The 22,548-nt window shown below is 36.3% G+C and overlaps 1 protein-coding gene across 4 annotated transcripts in view; it reads left to right on the top strand.

The window, feature by feature from the left end:
* The window catches only part of NAA35 (N-alpha-acetyltransferase 35, NatC auxiliary subunit), a 94,342-nt gene that overhangs the window by 5,162 nt on the left and 66,632 nt on the right, over positions 1-22,548 (top strand). For all 4 annotated transcript variants that reach the window (XM_032840494.1, XM_032840491.1, XM_032840493.1 and 1 more), the window contains exons 3-6: positions 8,454-8,487; positions 11,899-12,013; positions 13,385-13,459; positions 14,030-14,197. In XM_032840494.1, coding sequence (XP_032696385.1) covers positions 8,454-8,487; positions 11,899-12,013; positions 13,385-13,459; positions 14,030-14,197 — 392 coding nt within the window. The remainder of the gene's footprint in view (positions 1-8,453; positions 8,488-11,898; positions 12,014-13,384; positions 13,460-14,029; positions 14,198-22,548) is intronic.

Here is a 22,548-nt window from a genome sequence, read left to right as displayed (position 1 = left end):
TCTTTTAAAATCCAGGATTTTTAAGCTTCTTGTTTCTTTTCCTTTCTGTATTGTCTTCTCTCATTTAGAACATTTGTAGGTGCCTAATATATACTTGTTTAAAGAATGAATTAATATTTTAAGGACATATTTCTTCAAATTAGAGAGTATCTGGATCTTGTACTTCAGAGTTTTGAGAACCACTGCATTACATTAAATGCTGTCATTTTGGGTGATTGCCTGAAACCAACATAATTATGAACACAAGACTGGGCACTGAAATTATAGCAGTACTTGGTTATAATGTTATTACCCATTTGGTAATCTATAATCTTTTAAAAAAAATTATCAAACTGATTGCGTAACATTTAATAGTTATCTTAGAAAAAAACGTAGATTCTTAATAAAACTTACATGGACTCCTCTTCCTCTGAATTCATAAACCCCAGTTTGAGAATCATTGTTCTAGGAATTTGCTGTTAGCACTTTATTCCAAGAAGAAAAAGATGAGTAGAAATTGTCTTGGTGAAAGATCTGGGCAACCTGTAAAATACTTTTTTTTTTTTTTTTTTTTCCTTCAGTGATTTTGATTTTGGTGATGAAAATTATGTTTTTCTTGTTACATCTTATCAAGAATGTTTTCAGTGGTAGAGTGTAGGTGGGCTGGGCAGCACTGGTAATTATGGGTCACTGTAGATCAGCGATTATCTACCAGGATTGATTTTGCCCTGCAAGGAACATTTCCCAGTGTCTTTTGACATTTTTGGTTGTCACAGTAGGAGGCGGGCTGCTACTGATGTCTGGTGGTACACACCAAGGATGCTGCACAGGATAGCCCCCACAAAGAAGTAATTATTTTGCATAAAATGTCAATAGTGCTACGTAGTTCACTCTGTTTAGATTATTTTCAGTAACATTCAACTACCATTTAACCTTTCTGACTCTGCATTCTTCAGGAAAGGAACATATGGATGGAGGTCTTAACACCTCTAACAACTAGCATTGACATACAGCAGGTTATGGGAAGAGAATGATACCTTTGATGCACTTTGAGTTCTCTTCTGCATTGTTGAATGCATCTTACCAGATTTTCTCTTTAGTCAGGCAGGTATTGTGTATCCTCCTTTATGTTGGTAGTTTTTGGTTAACAGAAAAGGTGTCTTCAGAAGTCCTCACTTTCCCTATTTTGGCTGGTTATTTCACTATCCATAATTCTAGATAGTATGCTTTTACTGCTAGTTCTTGATTCCTTGCATTCACAGTTTGGCATCATCTATGGACTTCTATCCATATGGTGCCAACATCTATCCATGTAGTTGTAGCTACATTATGAATATGCAGATATTATCCATGGCTGAGCCAAAGAGTAAAGTTTTTATTAGTTTTTCCTTCCTGCACAGTTCTGTGTTACACAAAAATTTTTTTACCCAAAACCTATGTAGTTATCATTAATTCTACCTTAGTCTCCTTACCCCTTTTCTAAATCTCCTTAAGACATTCAGATACCTCAAACTGTCATTTTCGTCTCTTTGAAGAAATTTCTCCTCAAGCCTTTTACTTATTGCTCCAGTCTGGACTTCTTGCCTTTGTACATTGTGTAATCCTGAGGTCATCACTCTGGGTTTCTTACTTTATCAAGATTAGACATTTTTGGGGCCCTGGGTGGCTCAGTTGTTAAGCGTCTGCTTTAGGCTCGGGTCATGATCTCAGGGTCCTGGGATCGAGCCCCCCATCAGGCTCCCTGCTTGGCGGAGAGCTTGCTTCTCCTTCACCCACTCCCAGGGCTCGTGTTCCCTCTTTTGCTGTGTCTCTCTGTCAAATAAATAAATAAAATCTTAAAAAAAAAAAAAAAAAAAGATTAGGCATCTTTATTCTCCTCCTGAGTAGAGAGCATGGGAGATAGTTTTTTGAGGCTCTGAATGTCTGAAAATGTCTTTATTCTGTCCTCCCACTTTATTGATAATATAATATTTCTGGATACCTTTGATAATTTTGAGGGCATGACCCATTGATGTTTTTGCACTGATGTTGCTATTAGGAAGTTTGATGATATTCTGATAACTTTCATATATAACCTTTTACGATTTCTGTTTGATCCTGTATACACACCTTTCACTGAGGTTTGCCTGGTTGACAGCTCTGAGGTCCTCTCATCTTATCCTTCAGTTCTAGGAAACTTTAATTATTCTATTTCCTCATTGGGTTTTTTTGTTATTTTTGTTTTTGTTTTTGTATTCTCCTTAGGGAGTATCTTTTTTTTGGATACTGAACCTTTGGGAGGTGCTTAGATCATGAGAGTGGAGCCCACATGAATGGGATTATTCCTTCTGCTATTTGAGGTTACCGCAGAAAGATGGCCGTCTAGCAAGTGGGCCCTCACCAAATATCTGCTGGTGCCTTGATCTTGGACTTCCCAGGTTCTAGAACTGTGAGAAATAAACGTTTATTTTTTATAGGCTGCCCAGCTTATGGTATTTTGCTGTTGTTGTTGTAGCAACCTGAATGGACTAAGACTCTTCCAAACTTACTGTATTTTTCTTTTCTGCTGTAATGTTCTTTATTTTTAAGATTTCTTTTTTCTTAATATTCTTCCTCCCTTTTTTTAAAAAAGTAAAATGTCCTGTTTTTGTCTCAGGGTTGCACTTTTTTATCTCTCTAAGAATAATAGTTCTTTTGAATGTTTGTTCTTCTACATAGTATCTTTCCTCCAACTAGTCTTTTCTTTTTTTAGTTTTTTTCCTTTAGTTTGTATCTTTGGGCATTACTTCAGATATCTAAGAATTCTCTGTTGCATGTCTAAAGGTGGGAGACCAAAAAGCCAATTGGAAGTTCTGAATTTTGGGTGGGACTTACTGACAGACCATCGCTATCAAGTGATCTGACTTGGCTTTATTTTTTGTTTTTTGTTTTTGTTTTTCTTTTTTTTCTGACTTGGCTTTGTGGTAAAGAACATCTGATATAGAGGGAGACAAACCATAAATAAGAGACTCTTAATCTCACAAAACAAACTGAGGGTTAGGGAGAGGGTGGTTGGGTTATGGACATTGGGGAGGATGTGTGCTATGGTGAGTTCTGTGAAGTGTATAAACCTGCCGATTCACAGACCTGTACTCCTAGGGCTAATAATTCACTATATGTTAATAAAAAAAAATTTAAAAATTAAAAAATAAATATGAATAAAATTAAATTTTAAAAAATCTGATAAAAGTTATTTAGCTCTTTCTACTTGGAAAGATTGTATTTATACATTTTGTTGCTATTATAGAAATAGATATATGTGAATATTTTTCATATAATGTGAAAAATAAGTAAATGCATAAATATAAATAAAATTTCTATTCATATTTCTATAAAAATATTTCTAAAGATTGTATTTAGAAATTGTATTTTGCAAATTTATCTAATCTTTTGCCTTGAAGTTGAAGCTCTGGCTTGATTGCCTACGATTTAACAGTTAAGTGGGGAAGAGATCTGGGGTTCTCACATACTCCCTTAATGCCCCCTCTTTCCATACTGTACCTGGCCTTCCAATAACCTTATGTTTCTGGAGATGGTTTTGCCCTCTTCAAAAAAGTCTTCAGTATGTGGGGTTAGGGAGGGCCAGTTATCCTCAGTAAATAGGACAGGGTTCTGTGTTGTCTGACAGCTCAGTCCTCCATGTTTTAGCCTTCCTTTAGCTGCACTTTTAGTTGCAAGCGGTAAGTCAGGTTGGTTTTTGCTTTCTTCACTCCTGGTTTTAGGATTCTGCTTTCTCGACTTTGCTAAGTAACTACTTAATTTGTCTTTTTATTTACAACTTTCCCCAATTTTATTGTACATGTTTTTCTTCTTTGGAGTGTATACCTTTCTTAAATACACACACACACACACACACACACACACACACACACTTCCTCTGGTTGTTTTAATGAGATTTCAGGAGGGAATTAAAAGTAGTTGCAGTTTGCCACCTTTACTGCCTGGTAAACCTCAATTGGTTCATTTAAATATCACTATTACAATGATACTGATTTCAACTGTATCATTCAACCTACTGATTCAGTAGGGGTTCATAGGGTCCCTAGGTGGGAACTTAACCATCATTTATAATGTTATGGGTGGAATTCTGTTCAACAATCTATAACTTCAGTTTACACATGATCTGTTCACTTATAAGATGATAAAATTTATTTGCCTTGTCCTATAGATAAATGTTTTTCTCTGTCCTGTAAGAACTTTTTCTCAGGAGAATGATCATATGCTTCAAGTGCTTAGTACTGCTGCATACCCAAAATCGACCACAAGTTATGATTTGTTACTCATTTCTAAGGCAAAAGGAACGATGTCCAGTAAGATATTAAGAAATTCTGGGACCCGGGGCTCCTGCGTGTTAAGGGGGTTAAGCCTCTGCCTTCGGCTTGGGTCATGATCCCAGGGTCCTGGGCTCTAGCCCCAAATCGGGCTCTCTGCTCAGCGGGGAGCCTGCTTCCCTCTCTCTTTCTCTGTGCCTGCCTCTCTGCTTACTTGTGATCTCTCTGTATCAAATAAATAAATAAAAATCTTAAAAAAAAAAAAGATTCTCTCCTTTCCTCTCCCTCTGTTCTCACCCCCACTCACATGTAAAAAAAAAAAAAAGAAATTCTGGGACCCACAAAATGAGTTAAATTTTCTCTCACAAAGGATCTATTCATGAGTGAGAATATGAATGAGAGTGAGGATATGAATGAGAGTGAGGATAAAAGAAAAAGGCAGTTTATTGTCAAGGTAGTCAAAAAAACCTTGAATCATCAGCTTTTCCTCGTATCTAATTTTTTTCCTTTGCTCTGAGTGTTTTATGTACTGCTGCACCTACTTAAGGCTTTAACATAAAAGTAGAAGTAACTATTTTTTATCATTGTGTTAACTTAGTTCAACTGTTTGGTGTATCTGTGATTCCTGGGATCCTCGAGACCATTTCAAAGGTTATGGAAGGTCAAAACAATTTCCATGGTAAAACTATTTCCATATAATACTGAGATGTTAACTTGCTTTTTTGACTCTTAATCTCTTTATTAGTACTGTGGAATTTTCCAGGGACTGTATGATGTGTGATGATTTCATTGCTCTGTTAATGATAAATGTAAAACATCCTTCTCACTAAATTTTTTGAGACTTGCAGCCTAGTTGGATAAGACGCAAACTACTCAGGTCAGTAGTGCTGTAGAATATCATGATTCTGTGTCCATTTGATGATCATGCAGTGAGAGGGCTTGCACTCTGCTTAGTTGAGTAAATTTTAAAGTTTCCTGCCTACAGTTTACTGTGATCTGATTGCTGATGTTCTTTTTATTTTTCTTTTTAAAATGTATTTATTTATTTATTTGAGAGAGTGGGAGAGAGCACACACACATGCATGTGTGAGGAGGAGCAGAGGGAAGAGGGATAAGCTCTGCACTGAGTGTGGAGCCCCCAGGAATCTGAGATCATGATCTGAGCCAAAATCAAGAGTTGGTTGCTTAATTAACTGAGCACCCAGACCTCTCTGATTACTGGTATTCTGAGGGACCTAATGAGAGTCAGCTAGTTCAGCCCTTCATTTTACAGATAGGAGCCCAAGGCCCAGAGTGATTGGCTTGCTTTTAGGTCTGTGGAGTGTTTTATGTTTAATGAAGCTATTTGGTACCCAAATCTACCTTAAGTATTTGATAAATTATTATAGCAGTTCTCAAAGTTTGTGGCCTCAGGATCCCATTATACTTTTTTTTTTTTTTTTAAGATTTTATTTATTTATTTGACAGAGGTCACAAGTAGGCAGAGAGACAGGCAGACGAGACAGGGGGAAGCAGGCCCCTTGCCAAGCAGAGAGCAGGACTTGGGGCTTGATCCCAGGACCATGGGATCATGACCTGAGCCAAAGTCATCCAGAAACGCCTAGGATCCCATTATACTCTTAAAAATTACACTTTTAAACTCTTAAAAATTGTTTGTGTTAACATATGTATAGTTTACAGCATTAAAATTTAAAGCAAATTTTAAAAATAGGAATTCATTTAAAAACAAATATAAATCCATTGCATGTTAACATGTTTTTTAATGAAAATAAATATTTTTCAAAGCAGAATGACTTACAAGAGTGGAGTTTTATATTTTTGAAAATCTCTTTAATGTCAGCATAACAGAGGGTGCCTGAATTCGTTATCTGTGTGTGTGCTTGAAGTATATGAGGTAAATTTGGCCTCACCCAATCTGTAGTTGAAAAATGGAGGAACCTTTAAAGATAATTGTGGATCCTCTTCTTTGATATGACAGTGCAACAAAACTTGACAGGTGGTAGTTTCTTAAAGATTAACTGTGATGTGGAATCTGAAGACATATGAGTGGACTTTCTTTGTTACATTAAAATCTACTGGTCTGCCTTGAACTTTGAATGGATCTTTTATCCATGCCTGATTTTGGAACATTTGTTGCCATTTGGAAAATATTGGTTCACTGAGTTAAGCAGATCTTCCAAATGCTGATGAAATTACATAATACTGAAAAGCACATTTGTTAATACACCACCAGTATCATCAGAAAAGTATTTTTAAGTATTGGGAATCTATCAGTTTCACAGTGTCAGATATGTTTCTCCAAATTCTAATCTTTGCCTAAAAGTTCAAATTTTATTATTGGCAACACAAATGTCCGTTGTTTTTCTTAAAGCAACAGACTCATTTATTTTCAAGAAAATGACATATTCTCCTATCTGAATAAATGCATTTTGGCCGTTGTTCAAGTAAAAATGGTGTTCCATACTTGTGCAAGTGCTTCTCCTTAAGACAACGTCTTACATTGGTATGCAGCAAAAGTGTTTGTTTATAACTTTCCATTTTGTCAAATAGAATATTTTAAAGATGTACTCAGAGATTGAGATTTAATCAGATAAGTCAGGGCCAGCACTAGAAGCAAGTGATTGAGGCACCTAGGGTGTTAAATTTAAGAATTTGCTACCTGAAAGTGAGTCACTCTTTAAATTTCACATGGGAGGTGCTTCACTTGCTGTACCCTGGTCCCAGTCCTGAGGTTAATAATTTTACTGCTTCATCAAGGACCTCTTAAGTGAAATTAAAAAAAAAAAAACTGTCTTTTTTAACTACAAGTGCATGGAGGTAAAGAATACACTGTTGAGCTTGGGGCCACTCTTTTAATTTGTGCTGAAACTAAATTAGTGTAGCCCCACCACCCATTTAAAAATATTTCCTCTTTATGCATTGCTTTTGCATCCTCAGTGCAAATGTCAACACAATGAAAAAGACAACATTTTAGTATTACTATAAAAGTAATTTTTATCTATTCGCGCGCGCGAGAGAGAGATAGAGCGAGTGAGCGGGAGCACACCAGTATGTGCACAAGAGAGCAGGGGTGGAGGGGGAGAGGAAGGAGAGAAAGAATCATAAGCATGCTCACCGTGGAGCCCAACACGGAGCTCAGTCTCACAACCCTGAGATCATGACCTAAGCTGAAATCCAGAGTTGGATGCTTAACTGACTGAGCCACTCGTGTGCCCTGACTTACTATGAAAGTAATTTTAATATTACAGACACCACCTGGGTTCCCAGGCCATCTTTGAGAACTGCTGAAAACTAGTGCTTTGCACCTTCCACAAGATTTGACCATCAGTACTTAAGCTACTTAAAATGTTGTGGTAGTGGTTCTTACCTTCCCTGCACATTGAAATCACCTGTAGAGCTTTAAAACCACTGCCGAGGCCCCACCCCTAGAATGTAATTGGTTTAGGGTGCTGCTTGGACGCTGGGATTTTCCGGAGTTCCAGAGTTGATAGCAGTATGCACCCAAGGTTGGGACTTGCTTTATAGGGTTTGAATACTGTTTTGATTAGCTGTTTACTCATGTTTTCTACATTGAAATAACATTTAATTTAAAAAAACAACTTTGGTACTGTTCCTGGGACAAAAAGAGGTTAGATTTTGACACCAAGTAGTTTAAAAACAACTTGTGAAATAGCAGTCAGTTCTGTGAAAAAGTATACTTAGGGGGAAATATACTAGTAATACTTTAAAATGAGGTTGGTAATTCTGATTAGATTGTTTTGGCCCGTGGTGGGTTGTTTGCTAATTCTAAAAAGTTCAACTTAAAAGAGTTTAAATATTCATTCTGTGGAAGGCATTATATTAATAATTGAGTACAAATAATCATTTCTTAGAAAATGAAGTTTAGGGGCACTTGTGTGGCTGAGTGGGTTGAGCCTCTGCCTTTGGGCTCAGGTCATGGTCTCAGCGTCCTGGGATTGAGCCCCGCATCAGGCTCTCCCCTCAGCGGGGAGCCTGCTTCCCCCTCTCTGCCTGCCTCTCTGCCTACTTGTGATCTCTCTCTGTCAAATAAATAAAGTCTTTCCAAAAAAAAGAAAATGAAGTTTAATGCAAGCTCATTTTCAAGCAAAACTTTTTTTCTTAGAATTAAAATTTAAATATTAAGATTGTATTATTCAAAGGATTTTTCTTTTTTTTTTCTTTTAGAATTAAAATTGGGAGAACTGCTTCATGATAAACTGTAAGTATTTATGTCATTTGAAATAGTTAATGTAATATTTCCATGTTTTTCCTTGTGTGTAGTAGTGTTCCTTGGAACCTGGGTAATATTACATTGCAAAGCTATAAAAAGAAAATGATTTATAAATATATTTTTAACATTGGTGAGTTATTTTGGGGTAGCTGGCCCTGGTTGTAATAAAAATGGTTATAGTTAGTGGAAACTGTGCCTCATGGTCCTTTCCTTGAGAGTTAGATATAGGATGTGAAATTTCTTAAAGAAAGCTTACAGGCTGTATGTTACCTGTAATAGGCTGGCTGATAACCAGAGAGATAAGTGAGATAATGGCTGGATGAAAGTCGATCCAGAATCCCTGGAAAGGTAAAAAAAAAAAGATAGGTGCTTGATTCTATTTATACTACCATAGATATCCTCAGTTCCCCTACTGATCTGGCCAGACTCAATTTCAAGGTTAGAAATATAAAATGTTAAATTAGTGGCCCAGATTGGACATCTGGGAAGCAAGGGTAGACCCTGAAATTTAGTTCTTCTCAGACTCTAGTGTGAATCAGAATCATCCCACACGTTGAAAACACATGTTGCTGGGCCCCACCCCCAGAGATCCTTCTTTAGGTCTGGCGTGGGACCGCAGTAGTTGCATTTCTACCAAGTTCCCTGATGAGGTTGATGCTGTTGATCCAGGGACTAACCACACTAAGAACCATTCTAGGGCATCATTTTGGTGCTGCAGGCAATTCTAGGAAAGATAAAATGAAACCTTATCCCAAGCTAATGCAGAAGAGTGTGGCTCCTGACATGAAACAAGATTTGTAAGAAGATAGCTAGAGGGACCAGGCTGCCTTCATTTCCCCTAAGGTGTTAGGCTTAGCCCAGAAAACATGATTACCAGCAGCTTCCCCTGACCATCTATCTATTAAAGTTATATTCTTGTGATTCATATCTTCTTTAACTGTCTTGTCTTTTCTGCCTAGCATACAGTCTTCTAACATGCTGTGTAACTTTTTATCTTTATTGTCCGTTTCCTTCCACTGGATGTGAGCTTCCTTAAGGCAGGCAAATTTGTTCACTCACTCATATATTCTAAGTACCTAGAACCATGCTTAGCACATATTAGGTATTTGTGCTATTTGTTGGGTGAATGAAATAGCTAACTTAATGCTACTACAGTTTCTGTAGAGGTTTACTAATTAGGCAGATACCTCACTAGGGTTTTAATTGTGCCATTAAAAACTTGATTTAGTTGTTCTCTTATAAGTAATAAATGGATACTTTTAAGCTAATTCAGACCTCAGGGATGAAACAGAAACTTCACATGACACTGCCACCACTCCCCCACATGTCTGTTCTTTGCCTGGAGATAATCACTGTTATCAGATTGTTGCATGTTGTTCTAGACTTAAAAAGGAATATATCTACATGAGTAAAAATCTACAAAATTAGCTAATTGTAAATGCGAATCTGCAGTATGTATTATTTTGAAAATTCCTTCCCAATTCAATATATCTTGGAGATCTATCTTGGAGATCTTTCCATGTTAGTATATAAGCTCTACCTTGTTCATTTTAACTGTTGGTTTGTATTTTATAAAACGGCTATACCATAATTTATTCTGTGGTATCGCTATTGATGGTCATTTAGATTGCCATATTTTTGGTAACATGGGAAAATTGAAGACAATTTCTGCAAGCCTTTTGGTATACATGTACAAAAGATTTTTAGAATGGAAGCCTAGAAATCGAATGACTGGATTTTAATGGGTTCAGCCAGGCTTTTCTAAACAAAAGTCTGTTTCAGTTTACACTCCCACCAATGAAAAAAGACTAAATATATTTTTAAAGCTTTCTGAATGGCCAAAGAAATTTATCATTATTTTGTTTTGCATTACCTGATTACATTTAAATTTGAGCAGCTTTGCACTTTATTATTAATATGCATTTTTTCTTTTGCGAATTTTCCATTCATGTTGTTTGCCTCTTTTTTTTTTTGACTACTTGCCTTGCCTTATTTATTTATACCAGGTGGTTATATTCGATACAATAACTTTTTGAAAATTATATTAAAAATATCCATCCTAGATAATTATGGAGTTCCAGCTATGGCTTATTATTGGCGCATCTAAATTTTAAAATATTTACACAGTTGTATATATCAACTCGTTTTATAAATTATTGGAAAGTTTTTTTTTTGCGTGTTTTAGGTTTAGAACTTAAATCTGCGTGAAGTTTACTTTTTGAAATTGTGTAAATCAAAGATTTCACTTTTTTCCAGATGGTTAGCCGCTTGTCTCAACAGTATTTATTGATTAACCCACTGTTTTTCACTACTTTGAAGTTCTACTTTTATCACATATAATTTCTTCAGAAATGGTGTTTAGGCTGTTTTTTATTGACCTGTGTGTTCTAGGATGCGTTCAATTATTATATCTTACAGTGTCTTTGATATTTGATGAATCTCTATTGTTTTTGTTAAAAAATTCTCTTCCATTTTTGCATATTTACTGTTTTGGCTTGACAACCTTTTTGAAAAATACCATTTGGGTTTTGATTAGCATATACTAGAGTTGTCTTCAATAATACCATGTTCATATTGTCAGATTATCTTGAAGCATTAAGAGATTTGAGGGATTGCAGGGAAGAGTCTGTCTCCTTAAAGCTGCTGCTTTCTCCTTGCTGCTGCCTTTCTGAGAGAAATGATTTAGTGTAACAAGGTAGATGTCTTTATTTTGCTGGTAATCTAATAGCTTAGACTAAGCAAAATATGAAGTCAGTAGCTTCATCACCTGTCAGACTTTCTTTTAAGCTTCTTTTGTTCCTGTCCCATTTTTTTGACGCATATCTCAGTTAATGATACACTTCCTAACCAGTCCACAGTGCATCACAGCTATCTGCTCTTATGGCTAATAACTCATAAATACCAGACACAAATAAGAGGATTCCTGGATTATTTTTCATTATGTTATTGCCAGAACTTGGGTCATTACAGACAGTAATGTGCCAGATTATTATTATCATTCAATATGTAAAGAAAATGTTTGATGATTATTCCAAACACAACTTTCTAAATATTAGAGAAAAATTATTTAAAGGCAAAGTGAAATCCATTATAGATCAGTTGATCTTTTTTCCAAAAGTTCTGATGTGCAACCTTTTTGAAAGAAATACAAAAAAAAACTTTTGTTTTCTTTTCTCTCCCACAGTGTTTTTAAAATAATTTGAATGACAAATACATGGAATAATTTTTATGTTAAGTTTCTATTTAGTTGAAATAGAAGTGGTAGCAAATTGGGAAGATTAAATACATAGAATACTATAGTTATTTAAAGCACTGTAATAATTTTTATATCATTGTGAGAATCTGGGTAAACTTAACTGGTTCAAGAACAATTTGTGTGGTCATGTTTTTTATTTGCAGATTTGGTCTTTTTGAAGCCATGTCTGCCATTGAAATGATGGATCCCAAGATGGATGCTGGCATGATTGGAAACCAAGTTAATCGAAAAGTTCTCAATTTTGAACAAGCTATTAAGGTAATTACCATTGTGCTTTTTGTGTTTTATCATTTGTTATTTCATATGTTAAAACAATGAAAATCAAACTTGGCATATTAAAGTATAATTTTTTAATTTATTTTTTATTTTTTATAAACATATATTTTTATCCCCAGGGGTATAGGTCTGTGAATCGCCGGGTTTACATACTTCACAGCACTCACCATTGCACATACCCTCCCCAGTGTCCATAACCCCACCCCCACTATCCCCACCCCCCTCCCCCCAGCAACCCTAAAGTATAATTTTTTAAGAGCATTTCAAGTATATAAATAAAAATTAGTTATAACCTTTATTTATTGATCTCCTTTGAAATCTGTTAAATCTAAAAATGTGTAGGGTCTTCATTACAAGCTTGCTCTAAATTTGTGTGTGTTTGTTAATTTTTTTAAAAGATTTTATTTATTTGTTTCAGAGAGAGAGCACAAGTGGGGAAAGGGGCGGGGGAGCGGGAGAAGCAGATTCCTCACTGAGCAAGGAGCCTGACAGGGGGCTCAATCCCAGGACCCCAGGATCGTGACCTGAGCCCAAGGCAGATGCTTAACTCACTGAGCCACCCAGGTGCCCTATTCATTAATTTTTGAAAGCATTTCAGTATATATTTAAATACCAGGGTAGTTGGTTAAGGGATTAAAATTGGATATTAATATATTAAACAAGGTGCTTATGTTGTGAATTTGAAATTAACTCTGTGAGGATTGACTTATAAATTCATTCATAGTTGACAGAGAATTTAATTTTGCATATTTTATGAGAAGAGATTTGCTAAACAAAATTTACAAGTCATATAGTTAACTTAAAAACGTTTACTTTTCTTGTGGCATCTGGCTGGCTCAGTTGGTTAAGCATCTGCTTTTTTTTTTTTTTTTTTAAAGATTTTATTTATTTATTTGACAGACAGAGATCACAAGTAGGCAGAGAAGCAGGCAGAGAGAGAGAGAGGAGTAAGCAGGTTCTCTGCTGAGCAGAGAGCCCCATTCAGGGCTCGATCCCAGGACCCTGAGACCATGACCTGGGCCGAAAGCAGAGGCTTTATTTAACCCACTCAGCCACCCAGGCGCCCCAAGCATCTGCTTCTTGATTTCCACTCAGGTTATGATCTCAAGGTTATGAGATTGAGCCCCGCCTTGATCTCCACGCTCAGTGGGGAGTCTGCTTAAGGTTCTCTCTGCTTCTACCCTGTACTCTGTGCACACCCTGTGTCTCAGTTTTTATCCGATGATGATACAGTTCTAGAATTTTTATTTTTAAAATCTTCAATTTTTGGAAGGCAAAATGTTACTGGACATAGAAACCATAAATTTATAAAAAAAACTTCTGCTCATATGTCCTATTTCTCCTCCTTTTTAGGATGGCACCATTAAAATTAAAGACCTCACCTTGCCTGAATTGATAGGGATAATGGATACTTGTTTTTGCTGTTTGGTAAGAGTTAAAATAACACTTGGTTAATCTAAAAACTGTGACTTCCCAGAAAGTTCTTCTGGTTGGGGGTTATTAAATTGGAGATGGAAGGCCCGAAAACTTGTGCAGATTCTTGCAGTAATCTAGGTGGGATGTGAAGCTCTCAACTAGTTAGTAGTAGTGAATATGAAAAAGAAAAGTTAAATGAGTGGCTAAGGACTGGTTAGTTCTAAAATTGTGAATTCCCTACTTTATGGATTTCTATTGACTCATTGTGGAATTAATTGCTTTTGAATGGTCTGTAAGGCAGCATTGTAATTTCATCAGTCTTCAAATATAATTGCAGACTGTTGTATATAAGAATACTTTCGTTAGATAGCTAGTCATATTTATGGTATATGATTCTTGAAAAACTAGTCAGTGAAAGTGAATTATAATTCTTTTGTTTCCTCTGACCTTCCTTTTAATCATCTTTGAAATGCCATGATTAATACTATATTTATTTGGGTCTGTGGCAGTCTAGCCTGGGTCAGTTTAGACTTGCAGACTGTGTGTTGTCTTAAACATACACATACTTTTATCTCTTTATAGATAACATGGTTAGAAGGCCATTCCTTGGCACAGACAGTATTTACGTGCCTTTACATTCACAATCCAGACTTTATAGAAGATCCTGCCATGAAAGCTTTTGCTCTGGGAATCCTGAAAATCTGTGACATTGCAAGGGAAAAAGTAAATAAAGCTGCTGTTTTTGAAGAGGTAAGATTTTGTAATATGAGAATTACTGAAGCTCATTTGACCATCTTATTTATTGTGATATATTTAAATGATATGTGATACTTATTTTTATCAACAAATATAGGTAAAAACTTTTTAAAAGTGATGCTGTGTTGTTTATAAATATGTTGGCTGAAGTAATCCAGTTTGAAGAAAGAACTTTAATTTCACTGTATTTTCTTTCCATCGCTACCATGTATTGAGTATCCATTATGTGCAGATTGTTCTGAGTGTTGTGGGAATTCACAAAGAAAATAGCAGACCTAGCTTTTTCCCTCAAGTCTCTTGTAAGGTATAACACAGAAGTGCTGTACTTTCAGTCTTTGGGTAAGAGGGAGCTAAGGAAAACAAAGTTTTGAGGAATATTTTAGGGCATAAACATACTTCCAGTTTGTACGAAGTACCTTTCCTTGAGGAAGTGTTTTGAGTTTTAAACTTGGAAAGATGTTTTTCTCCTTATGAGAAAAATAAGGTTTTAGGTTCTGATAATTTTAAGGGGAAATGTAATAGCATTTAAAATTATTGATAAGGGGGCGCCTGGGTGGCTCAGTGGGTTAAAGCCTCTGCCTTCGGCTCGGGTTATGATTCCAGGGTCCTGGGATCGAGCCCCGCATCAGGCTCTCTGCTCGGTGGGGAGCCTGCTTCCTCCTCTTTCTCTGCCTGCCTCCCTGCCTACTTGTGATCTCTGTCTGTCAAATAAATAAATAAAATCTTTTAAAAAACAATTATTGATAAGTATTTTTAATTCTTCCTTTTGTTGAAACATGTTTCTTTTTAACACTGTTACTAATCCAAAATAAATATCTTAGTCTCCTCCAGTGGTTCAGTCTATAGTATGTATAGTTTTTCTAAATTTATATTAATAATATGAGAATAATACAGCTAATATGACTTCACATTTGAATATATGGCTTGTGAGTTGTGTAGAAATACTGTCTACTTTTTACACACTCATTGGTTATTTAGCTACTTACTTTAATTGCTATCGGTATCATGGAAAATCTTTTCCACTTGCTTGAAAATTTTAGAAAGATTAGTTTGCGTTAACAAGTGAGAGGAGATATACATATGAATACTTGCATTCTCACACTACACCCAAAAGGACATTAAAAATCCTAATCCTAGGAAGAGAAAAGATTCATATAGTTGGTAAGCACCCTTGAAAATTAACTTATCATCATTTTACATCTGCCTTAATCTGTTGGGTTATTATAGCAGAATACCATAGATGGAGTGGCTTGTAAACAACAGAAGTTTATTTCTTAGAGTTCCAGAGACCAAGAAGTCCAAGATCAAGGCATCAGCAGCTTCAGTGTCTGGTGAGGGCTTGCCTTCTGGTTCATAGATGGTCATCTTTGCACCATGTCCTCACTTGGGAGAAAGTGCAAGGGAAATGCCTTGGTCTCTTTTGTAAGGTCACTGATCCCATTCATGAGGGCAGACCTAATCACCTTCCAAAGGCGGGACCTCCAGATATTATCACATTGGGTGTTAGGACTTAACATATGAATTGTGGAGGGACGCAAACACGCAGTCTATGACAACATCAAAATAAATTGAATATAGTTGAAGTATTTTAGGTGTAAAAAAGTTGTTAAAAAGAAGATTGTAGAAAATGAAATGACCTTTAAACATGAGAAAAGGTGCATAACTTAAGAGACATGCAGATTAAAACGGAGATACCATTTTTTACCCATTATTGGCAAAGATTAGAAATTTTGTATAATGTACATATTGATGAGGGTGAGAAGCGCATTCACATGGGCTATGTGTGTGAGAGATGAATAGTCACTGCCTCGCTCTTTTTAATCTTTAATTTCAAATTAACAAGTTATAGTGAGCACAAAGAACAGCCTTACCTTAATTCAGTTCTATTAATCCATTGTCCCATTTACTTTCTCAATTTCTCTCTCATGTCTGTTTTTTTCTTGAACCAGCAGAGGGTAAGTTGCATACATTATTATCTTCTCCCCGCAAACATTTCTCAGTGTGCATCTCCTAAGAAAAAAGGTACTTAAAATACACAACTGCAGTACAGTTCTCAACCTCAGTGAATCTGTAGTAACAGTCCACTCCATATTCTGTTCCTGTCAGGTGACCCACCAATATCCTTTTTAGTGTTTTTTCCCCCTACGGTTTGGGATCCAGTCTAGGATCATGTCCTGCATTTAGTTGCCTGTCTCTTTAGTATCCTTTAATCTATAGCAGTTCCTCAGCCTTTCTTTGTCTCCATGTTATTGATGTTTTTGGAGAATGTAGGCCTCTCCTAGTTTGTCTTTTTAAGAGTGTTCCTCACTGAAGCTTGTGTGTTTTTCCTCGTGATTACATTAGATTATGCAGTCCTGGTAGGAATATGATAAAAGTGATATTGTGTCCTCCTTCTGGTGTCACAGGTAAGGCATACACCCACTCAGTGGTGATATTATTTTGTTCCAAGATGTTTTCTGATTACTGTATGGTTACTGTTTTCTCCCCTGGTGTGTAGTAAGCCTGCCATAGGGAAACTCTTTAAGATCATACAAATATCCTGCTCATTAAAATCTTTCCCTATATTTAGCATCCATGGATTCTTGGTTGGACTAATCTTCACTTGATGGCTGCAAAATGATGATTTTCTCACTTTAGCATGCCTTCCACGTTTATTAGGGCTCAGGTTTCTACTGTAAGCAAGACTCAAACATTTTTATGGTATTATAAACTCACGTAACTGTTTCAAAGAGCAGTTGGTAATAACTTATGTTAAAGTGTATATGACTTAACTCAGCAGATTCACTTTTAGGGATTTATTCTACAAATAGATCTGTGCTGTGTACAAAGACTTATGTACAAGGACATTAATTGTAGTTTTGTTTGTAGTAATGAAGGTCTAGAAACTACCTTAACGTCCAACATAGACTTGTTAAATGAAGCTACCTTCATACAGTGGAGTATTGTGCACCCTTTACAAAGAAGAAGGTAGTCTTATGTGTACAAGTAAGATTAGACCTCCAAAATAAAGTAAAATAAGTTAGGTATAGAAATGTATAGGTTTCTTTTTAAAAATGGGAAGTAGTTAAATCTTCATACATGAGATAACTGGAATCTTGAAACTTGGGATATATTTGTGTGTGCTGTTAGAGTTTTTATTATGTGCCTTGATGAGTTTGTTTTAAAAGGGAATGAAAATAAACTTTTTGTAATGTAAATAATTATAATTGAAATTCTGCATATTCTCTGGATGAAGGACTTAACAAATGGGAGAGATCATAAAGGAAAAGGCCAATAGGAAAAAGATGATAGAAAAATTTTTGAAAAAATCTAGATAACAAAAATTATCTGTATTTGTTAAGATCTCATTCAAATAAAGCGGAACACTGAAGTCCAAATGAGTAACTAGGCAGTAAAATAAGCAGCTTACTCTTGGAGGAGGGTAATAAATAACAGTAGCATTTAAAAATTTAGTCTCTGTGTCATCCAAGAAATAGAGTTAAAATAATTCACTTTTCATCTACCAAATATATTTTTAAGTGAGAATATTCAGTATTGGTAAGAATGCAGTAAATTGTCATTTGGTTTTTATTAGTGGGAGTATGCATTAGCACAGCTGGAACTAATTAATTCATCTTTAGAACTCAGTCTTAAATGTGGATACTTTATGCAAAAACACTTTAATCAGTTTTTAATAGTGAAAGTTGGCATCAACCAAAATGCTACCATTAGGGTTTGCTTGAATTAAATTATGGCTAATTTATTACACATAATTTATTATACAGAGTGATAGTGAAAACATGTCTAAAATCATGGGAGAGTGGAGGCACCTGGGTGGCTTAGTTAAGTGTCTGCCTTTGGCTCAGTAATGATCTTAGGTAGGGTCCTGGGATCGAGCCCCAAGAAGGTCTCCTTGCTTATTGGGGAGCTTGCTTCTCCCTCTCTCTCTGCTGCTCCCCCATGCTTCTGTGCACCCTGTCTCTCAAGTAAAATCTTTTAAAAAAAAAATCATGGGAGAGTGTATACTTTGAAGGGTTAGGAAAGCAGCACACAGTATGACCAACTGTGTGATAATGAAGAAGACTGGAAAGAAATATAAAGTTCCCAGGCTGGAAAAATTATGTTTTCTTGTTTCTGTAAACTTTTCAGGTTTTTCCTGGTAAGTTTGTCTTGGTCTTATAATTAGAAAAAGAATTGGTTGCCTATTGAATAGTCCTTAAGAGACCTGGTGATGAATAAGTAAGAATGAACTGTAATAAACAGATCATTCCTTTGAAATGGCTGCTTCTGAAGTTCCTAGGTGCTGGTTTATTTTGCCCTCAGATGTGTCTTTGCTTGATTTTACTCCTGAACTGGAGACCTGTGTCTGTCTTAATATAATATCCTATAGACCTGTTCAAAATAGGAACCGCTATTTCCCCATCAAACCACTGGTTGTCTTGCTTTCTACATCTTGCAATGGTATCTACAGGGTTATCTAAAGATTTTTATTTATTTATTTGACAGACAGAGATCACAAGTAGGCAGAGAGATAGGCAGAGAAAGAGGGAGGGATGCAGGCTCCCAGCCAAGCAGACAGCCCGATCCGAGCCTCGATCCCAGGACCCTGGGATCATGACCTGAGCCGAAGGCAGAGGCTTTAACCTACTGAGCCACCCATGTGCCCCTTCCTTCCTTCCTTATCACCTAACAGCAAGAAAGGGAACAGTAGTGGGAGAGGGAGAAGCAGGCTTCCTGCTTAGCTCAATCCCAGGACCCCGGGATCATGACCTGAGCCGAAGGGAGACACTTAATGACTTAGCCACCCAGGCACCCCTCCATATTTCTGGATAATAGATTTATATTCTTATTTCTAGATATAAGCAATTTTATACAGTTATTTTATACAATTTTATACAGTTTTAACAATTCTTAACTGGGATATATCAGCACATTTTTAGCATATAACTAACATTCACATATTAACCCCTCCTGTATCCCAATAGTAATCCAGTTTTGGTTAGGTCATTATTCAGTGTTGATGTTATAGTGATTGTATAAATACTAATGACAAATGAGCCCGAGTGGTATAAGCATACATTTCCTTTCTCATACAGATTTTTATTTTTCTTGGAGATGATAACTGCTTCTTTTTGGTTTGCTTAGTTTTCTGTGTACTTCTCCTTGATTCTTCCCTTCCCATTATTCTAAAACACCATCAGATAGTCTATCAGTTTATGTATTTTTTTTAATTCTTCTTAGCTCCTTTGTTCTCTAGCTTCAGGCTGAATCAGTTCTCTTCTAGGTCCACTGTACAGCTGTGATCCCTGGTTCTATTCTCCTGGGAATTCCATTTCCCTTTCAAAAAATTTTTTTGTTTGTTGTCTAGTTATCTGGATTTCATGCCTATATTCTTAGTTTATTTGTGTGGTATAGTATTTCCAGTTCCATGGGGAGAGACAAGGTTGGAATTGGAATTGTGTTTTTGAGAACTTAGATCTGTCTGAAAATGTCTTTCCTACCCTCACACTTGATTAAAAGTTTGGTTGTAATAGATTTTTAGGTTGGAAAATCATTTTTCTCAGAATTACTTAGGCATTACTCCACTGACTCTTAATTTTAGTGTTGCCATCCTGATCCTTTTATATGTGACCCATGTTTTCTCTTTGGAAGCTTTTAGGATTTTTCTTTCTAATGATTACACTTTAGATTTGGTCATTACAACCCTTTTCTGATCTCAGTTTGAAGTATCCTATTCTCAGACCACCACCTGTTTATATGTTGCCTATGTTCTGATTTCTGCAGTTCACCCTTACTTGGACTCTGGTTTATTTTTTTACTTTCTTATTGTCAGTACCCTTTTGACTGTCTTTGACTTAAAATCCATCTTCCTTCATGACAGTTACTCCCTTTCCTGTACTTGCAGCTTTCTTACTCTCATGCCTTATTGTACATCAATTCTGGTTGAGTCTAGCCCTCTATCTACCATGCCTTTATACTTGCGCATCTCAGTGTAACTAGAGAAAAATACATTTACACTGATTGGTCCTACTTTCAGTTCATCACCACTAACTTCAGATAGGCCATGAATGCTTCTTCCCTAGGTCATTCACTCTTCCTCTTAGACTTCTAACACTTTTACCATCCTCACTTGAAGCAAACCTACCTTCCTACTGCACTAAATAAGTGGAAGTAATCTCACCTACCTGCACAGGTGCCCTATGTTCTTTGGCCCTTTTATCTGTCTAGATGAATCTTTTATCCAAGGGTGATCTCTTCTGCTTGTGCATTGGATTCCATACCCTGTCTTATTAAAAAATAGTCCTTTATCAATCCTCCCCTCTGTCCCTTGCATCATGAATATGTCCCTCTACTGGATCATTCCCATCAGCACATTAGCATGGCTTTTCTTCCTCGATATGAAGACAAAAAATACTGTTTCATGGCATAACAGAACTTTAGCTTCCGCCCCCATATTATGCAGTTCTTTTCAGCAATAATCCTCAAGAGGTTTCCATTCTCTCTTAAATCCACTCCAGTCAGGCTTTGAATGGTGTTCCGCCAAAACTTTATTGTCATGGTCATCTAAGACCTTAGTGTTGCTAAACCCATTGGTTAATATTTGGTCTTAAACTTTATTGGTCATCAGATTTTTGACATGGAGTCCATACTTGAAACAGATTATTTTCTTGACTTTTAAGATATTCTTTTTCCCTGTTTTTCTGCCCCACTGGTGGTTCTCGTTTGTCATCTCATTCACTATTGTATCTCATTCTCTATTTTATCTCTGTTGTCATCTCAATCTCTATTCTTAATCAATTGGGTAGCCAACACTATCCAATAGATACAGAATGCATGCCATATACATCATTTAAAATGTTCTAGTAGCCTATGGGTGAAATTTTTGTAACATTTTATTTAGCCCAATATATCTAAAATAATATTTCAATGTATAATCTTTTATATTAGTGAGAGTTGCCAAAAAATGGAAAGAGCCCAGATGTCCACTGATGGATGAATGGATAAAGAAGATGTGATATATATATATGTATATATATACATATGTATATACATATGTATATATATACACACACACACATACATACATACACGTGGAATATTACTCAGCCATCAAAAAGAAGGAAATCTTGCTGTTTGCAACGATGTGAATGGAACTGGAGCATATGATTTCACTCATATGTTGAACTTAAGAAACAAAATAGATGAACAAAGGGAGAGGAAAGGAAAAATAAAATAAGATAAAAACAGGCAAACCATAAGAGACTCTTTTTTTTAAGATTTATTCATTTAGAGAGTACATGCAAGCAGGGGGAGGGGAAGAGAGAGGGCAAGAAGCAGATGCCACACTGAGCACAGAACCCAATGTGGGGCGTGATCTCAGGATCCCAAGATCATGACCTGAGCTGAAATCAAGAGTCGGATGCTTAATTCACTGAGCCACCTAGGTGCCCCAAGAGATTCTTAACTATAGGCAACGAAGGGTTGCTTGGAGAGGAAGTGGGTGGGGGCATGGGGTAATTAGGTGCATTAAGTAGGGCACTTGATGTCATGAGCACTGGGTGTTATATGCAACTGATGAATCACTGAACTCTACCCTGAAACTAATAATACACTATATGTTAAGTAACTTGAATTTAAATAAAAATTAATGAGATGTAAAATTACGGGGGTTTTTTGTAGCAAGTATTCTAAGTGTGGTATATATGTTACAGCTTATCAGTTTGAACTATCCACATTTCAGGTGCTCACTACTTAATTGGCTGTGCAATGGCCGAATGGGTCAGCATAGTTCTAAGCACTGGTGTGGCTCAGGCCCCATCTTTACACCTCTTCTCTGTTTCATTCCCCTGATGAGCTCATGCAGTTCTGTAGACTTAAATTCTGTCTCTGCTGGTGAATCCTAAGTTAGTATCCTCCACTTAGACTTTATAGACTTCCCTAAATCTCAGACTCACGTGTGCTACTGCCTATTCTACATTTTCCACCTGCCTATCTCAGACTTCACATTTCCAAAATGCAACTGCTGGTTTTCCCCTTTCTTCCCAACTTCCTCCTTCTGTAGTCTTCTCAGTCTCAGCAAATGGAGCTCTGTTCTTCTTGTTGTGCATAACAGAAACTTTGGAGTCATCCTTGACTCTTCTCTTTGTCTCATATCTCACATCTAAACCCTCAGGAAGTCCTGTGGACCAAAGTTTGGTAGTCAACAACTTGCTGGCCTACCCAGCCTGTTGCCTATGTTTTTTATGGCCCTGGAGCTAAGAATGTTTTTTATGTTTTTAAAAAATTTTTTTAAAGTTTTTTATTTAAGGTTATTTATTCATTTCAGAGAGAGCACAAGCACAAGCCGGGGGAATGGGGGCAGAGGG

The sequence above is a fragment of the Lontra canadensis genome, unplaced genomic scaffold (genome assembly GCF_010015895.1).
Source record: "Lontra canadensis isolate GAN:19392208 unplaced genomic scaffold, GSC_riverotter_1.0 scaffold113, whole genome shotgun sequence".
NCBI classification, from domain to species: domain Eukaryota; kingdom Metazoa; phylum Chordata; class Mammalia; order Carnivora; family Mustelidae; genus Lontra; species Lontra canadensis.
Note: the sequence above shows the minus strand (reverse complement) of the source record. Positions and strands in the feature narration are given on the sequence as shown.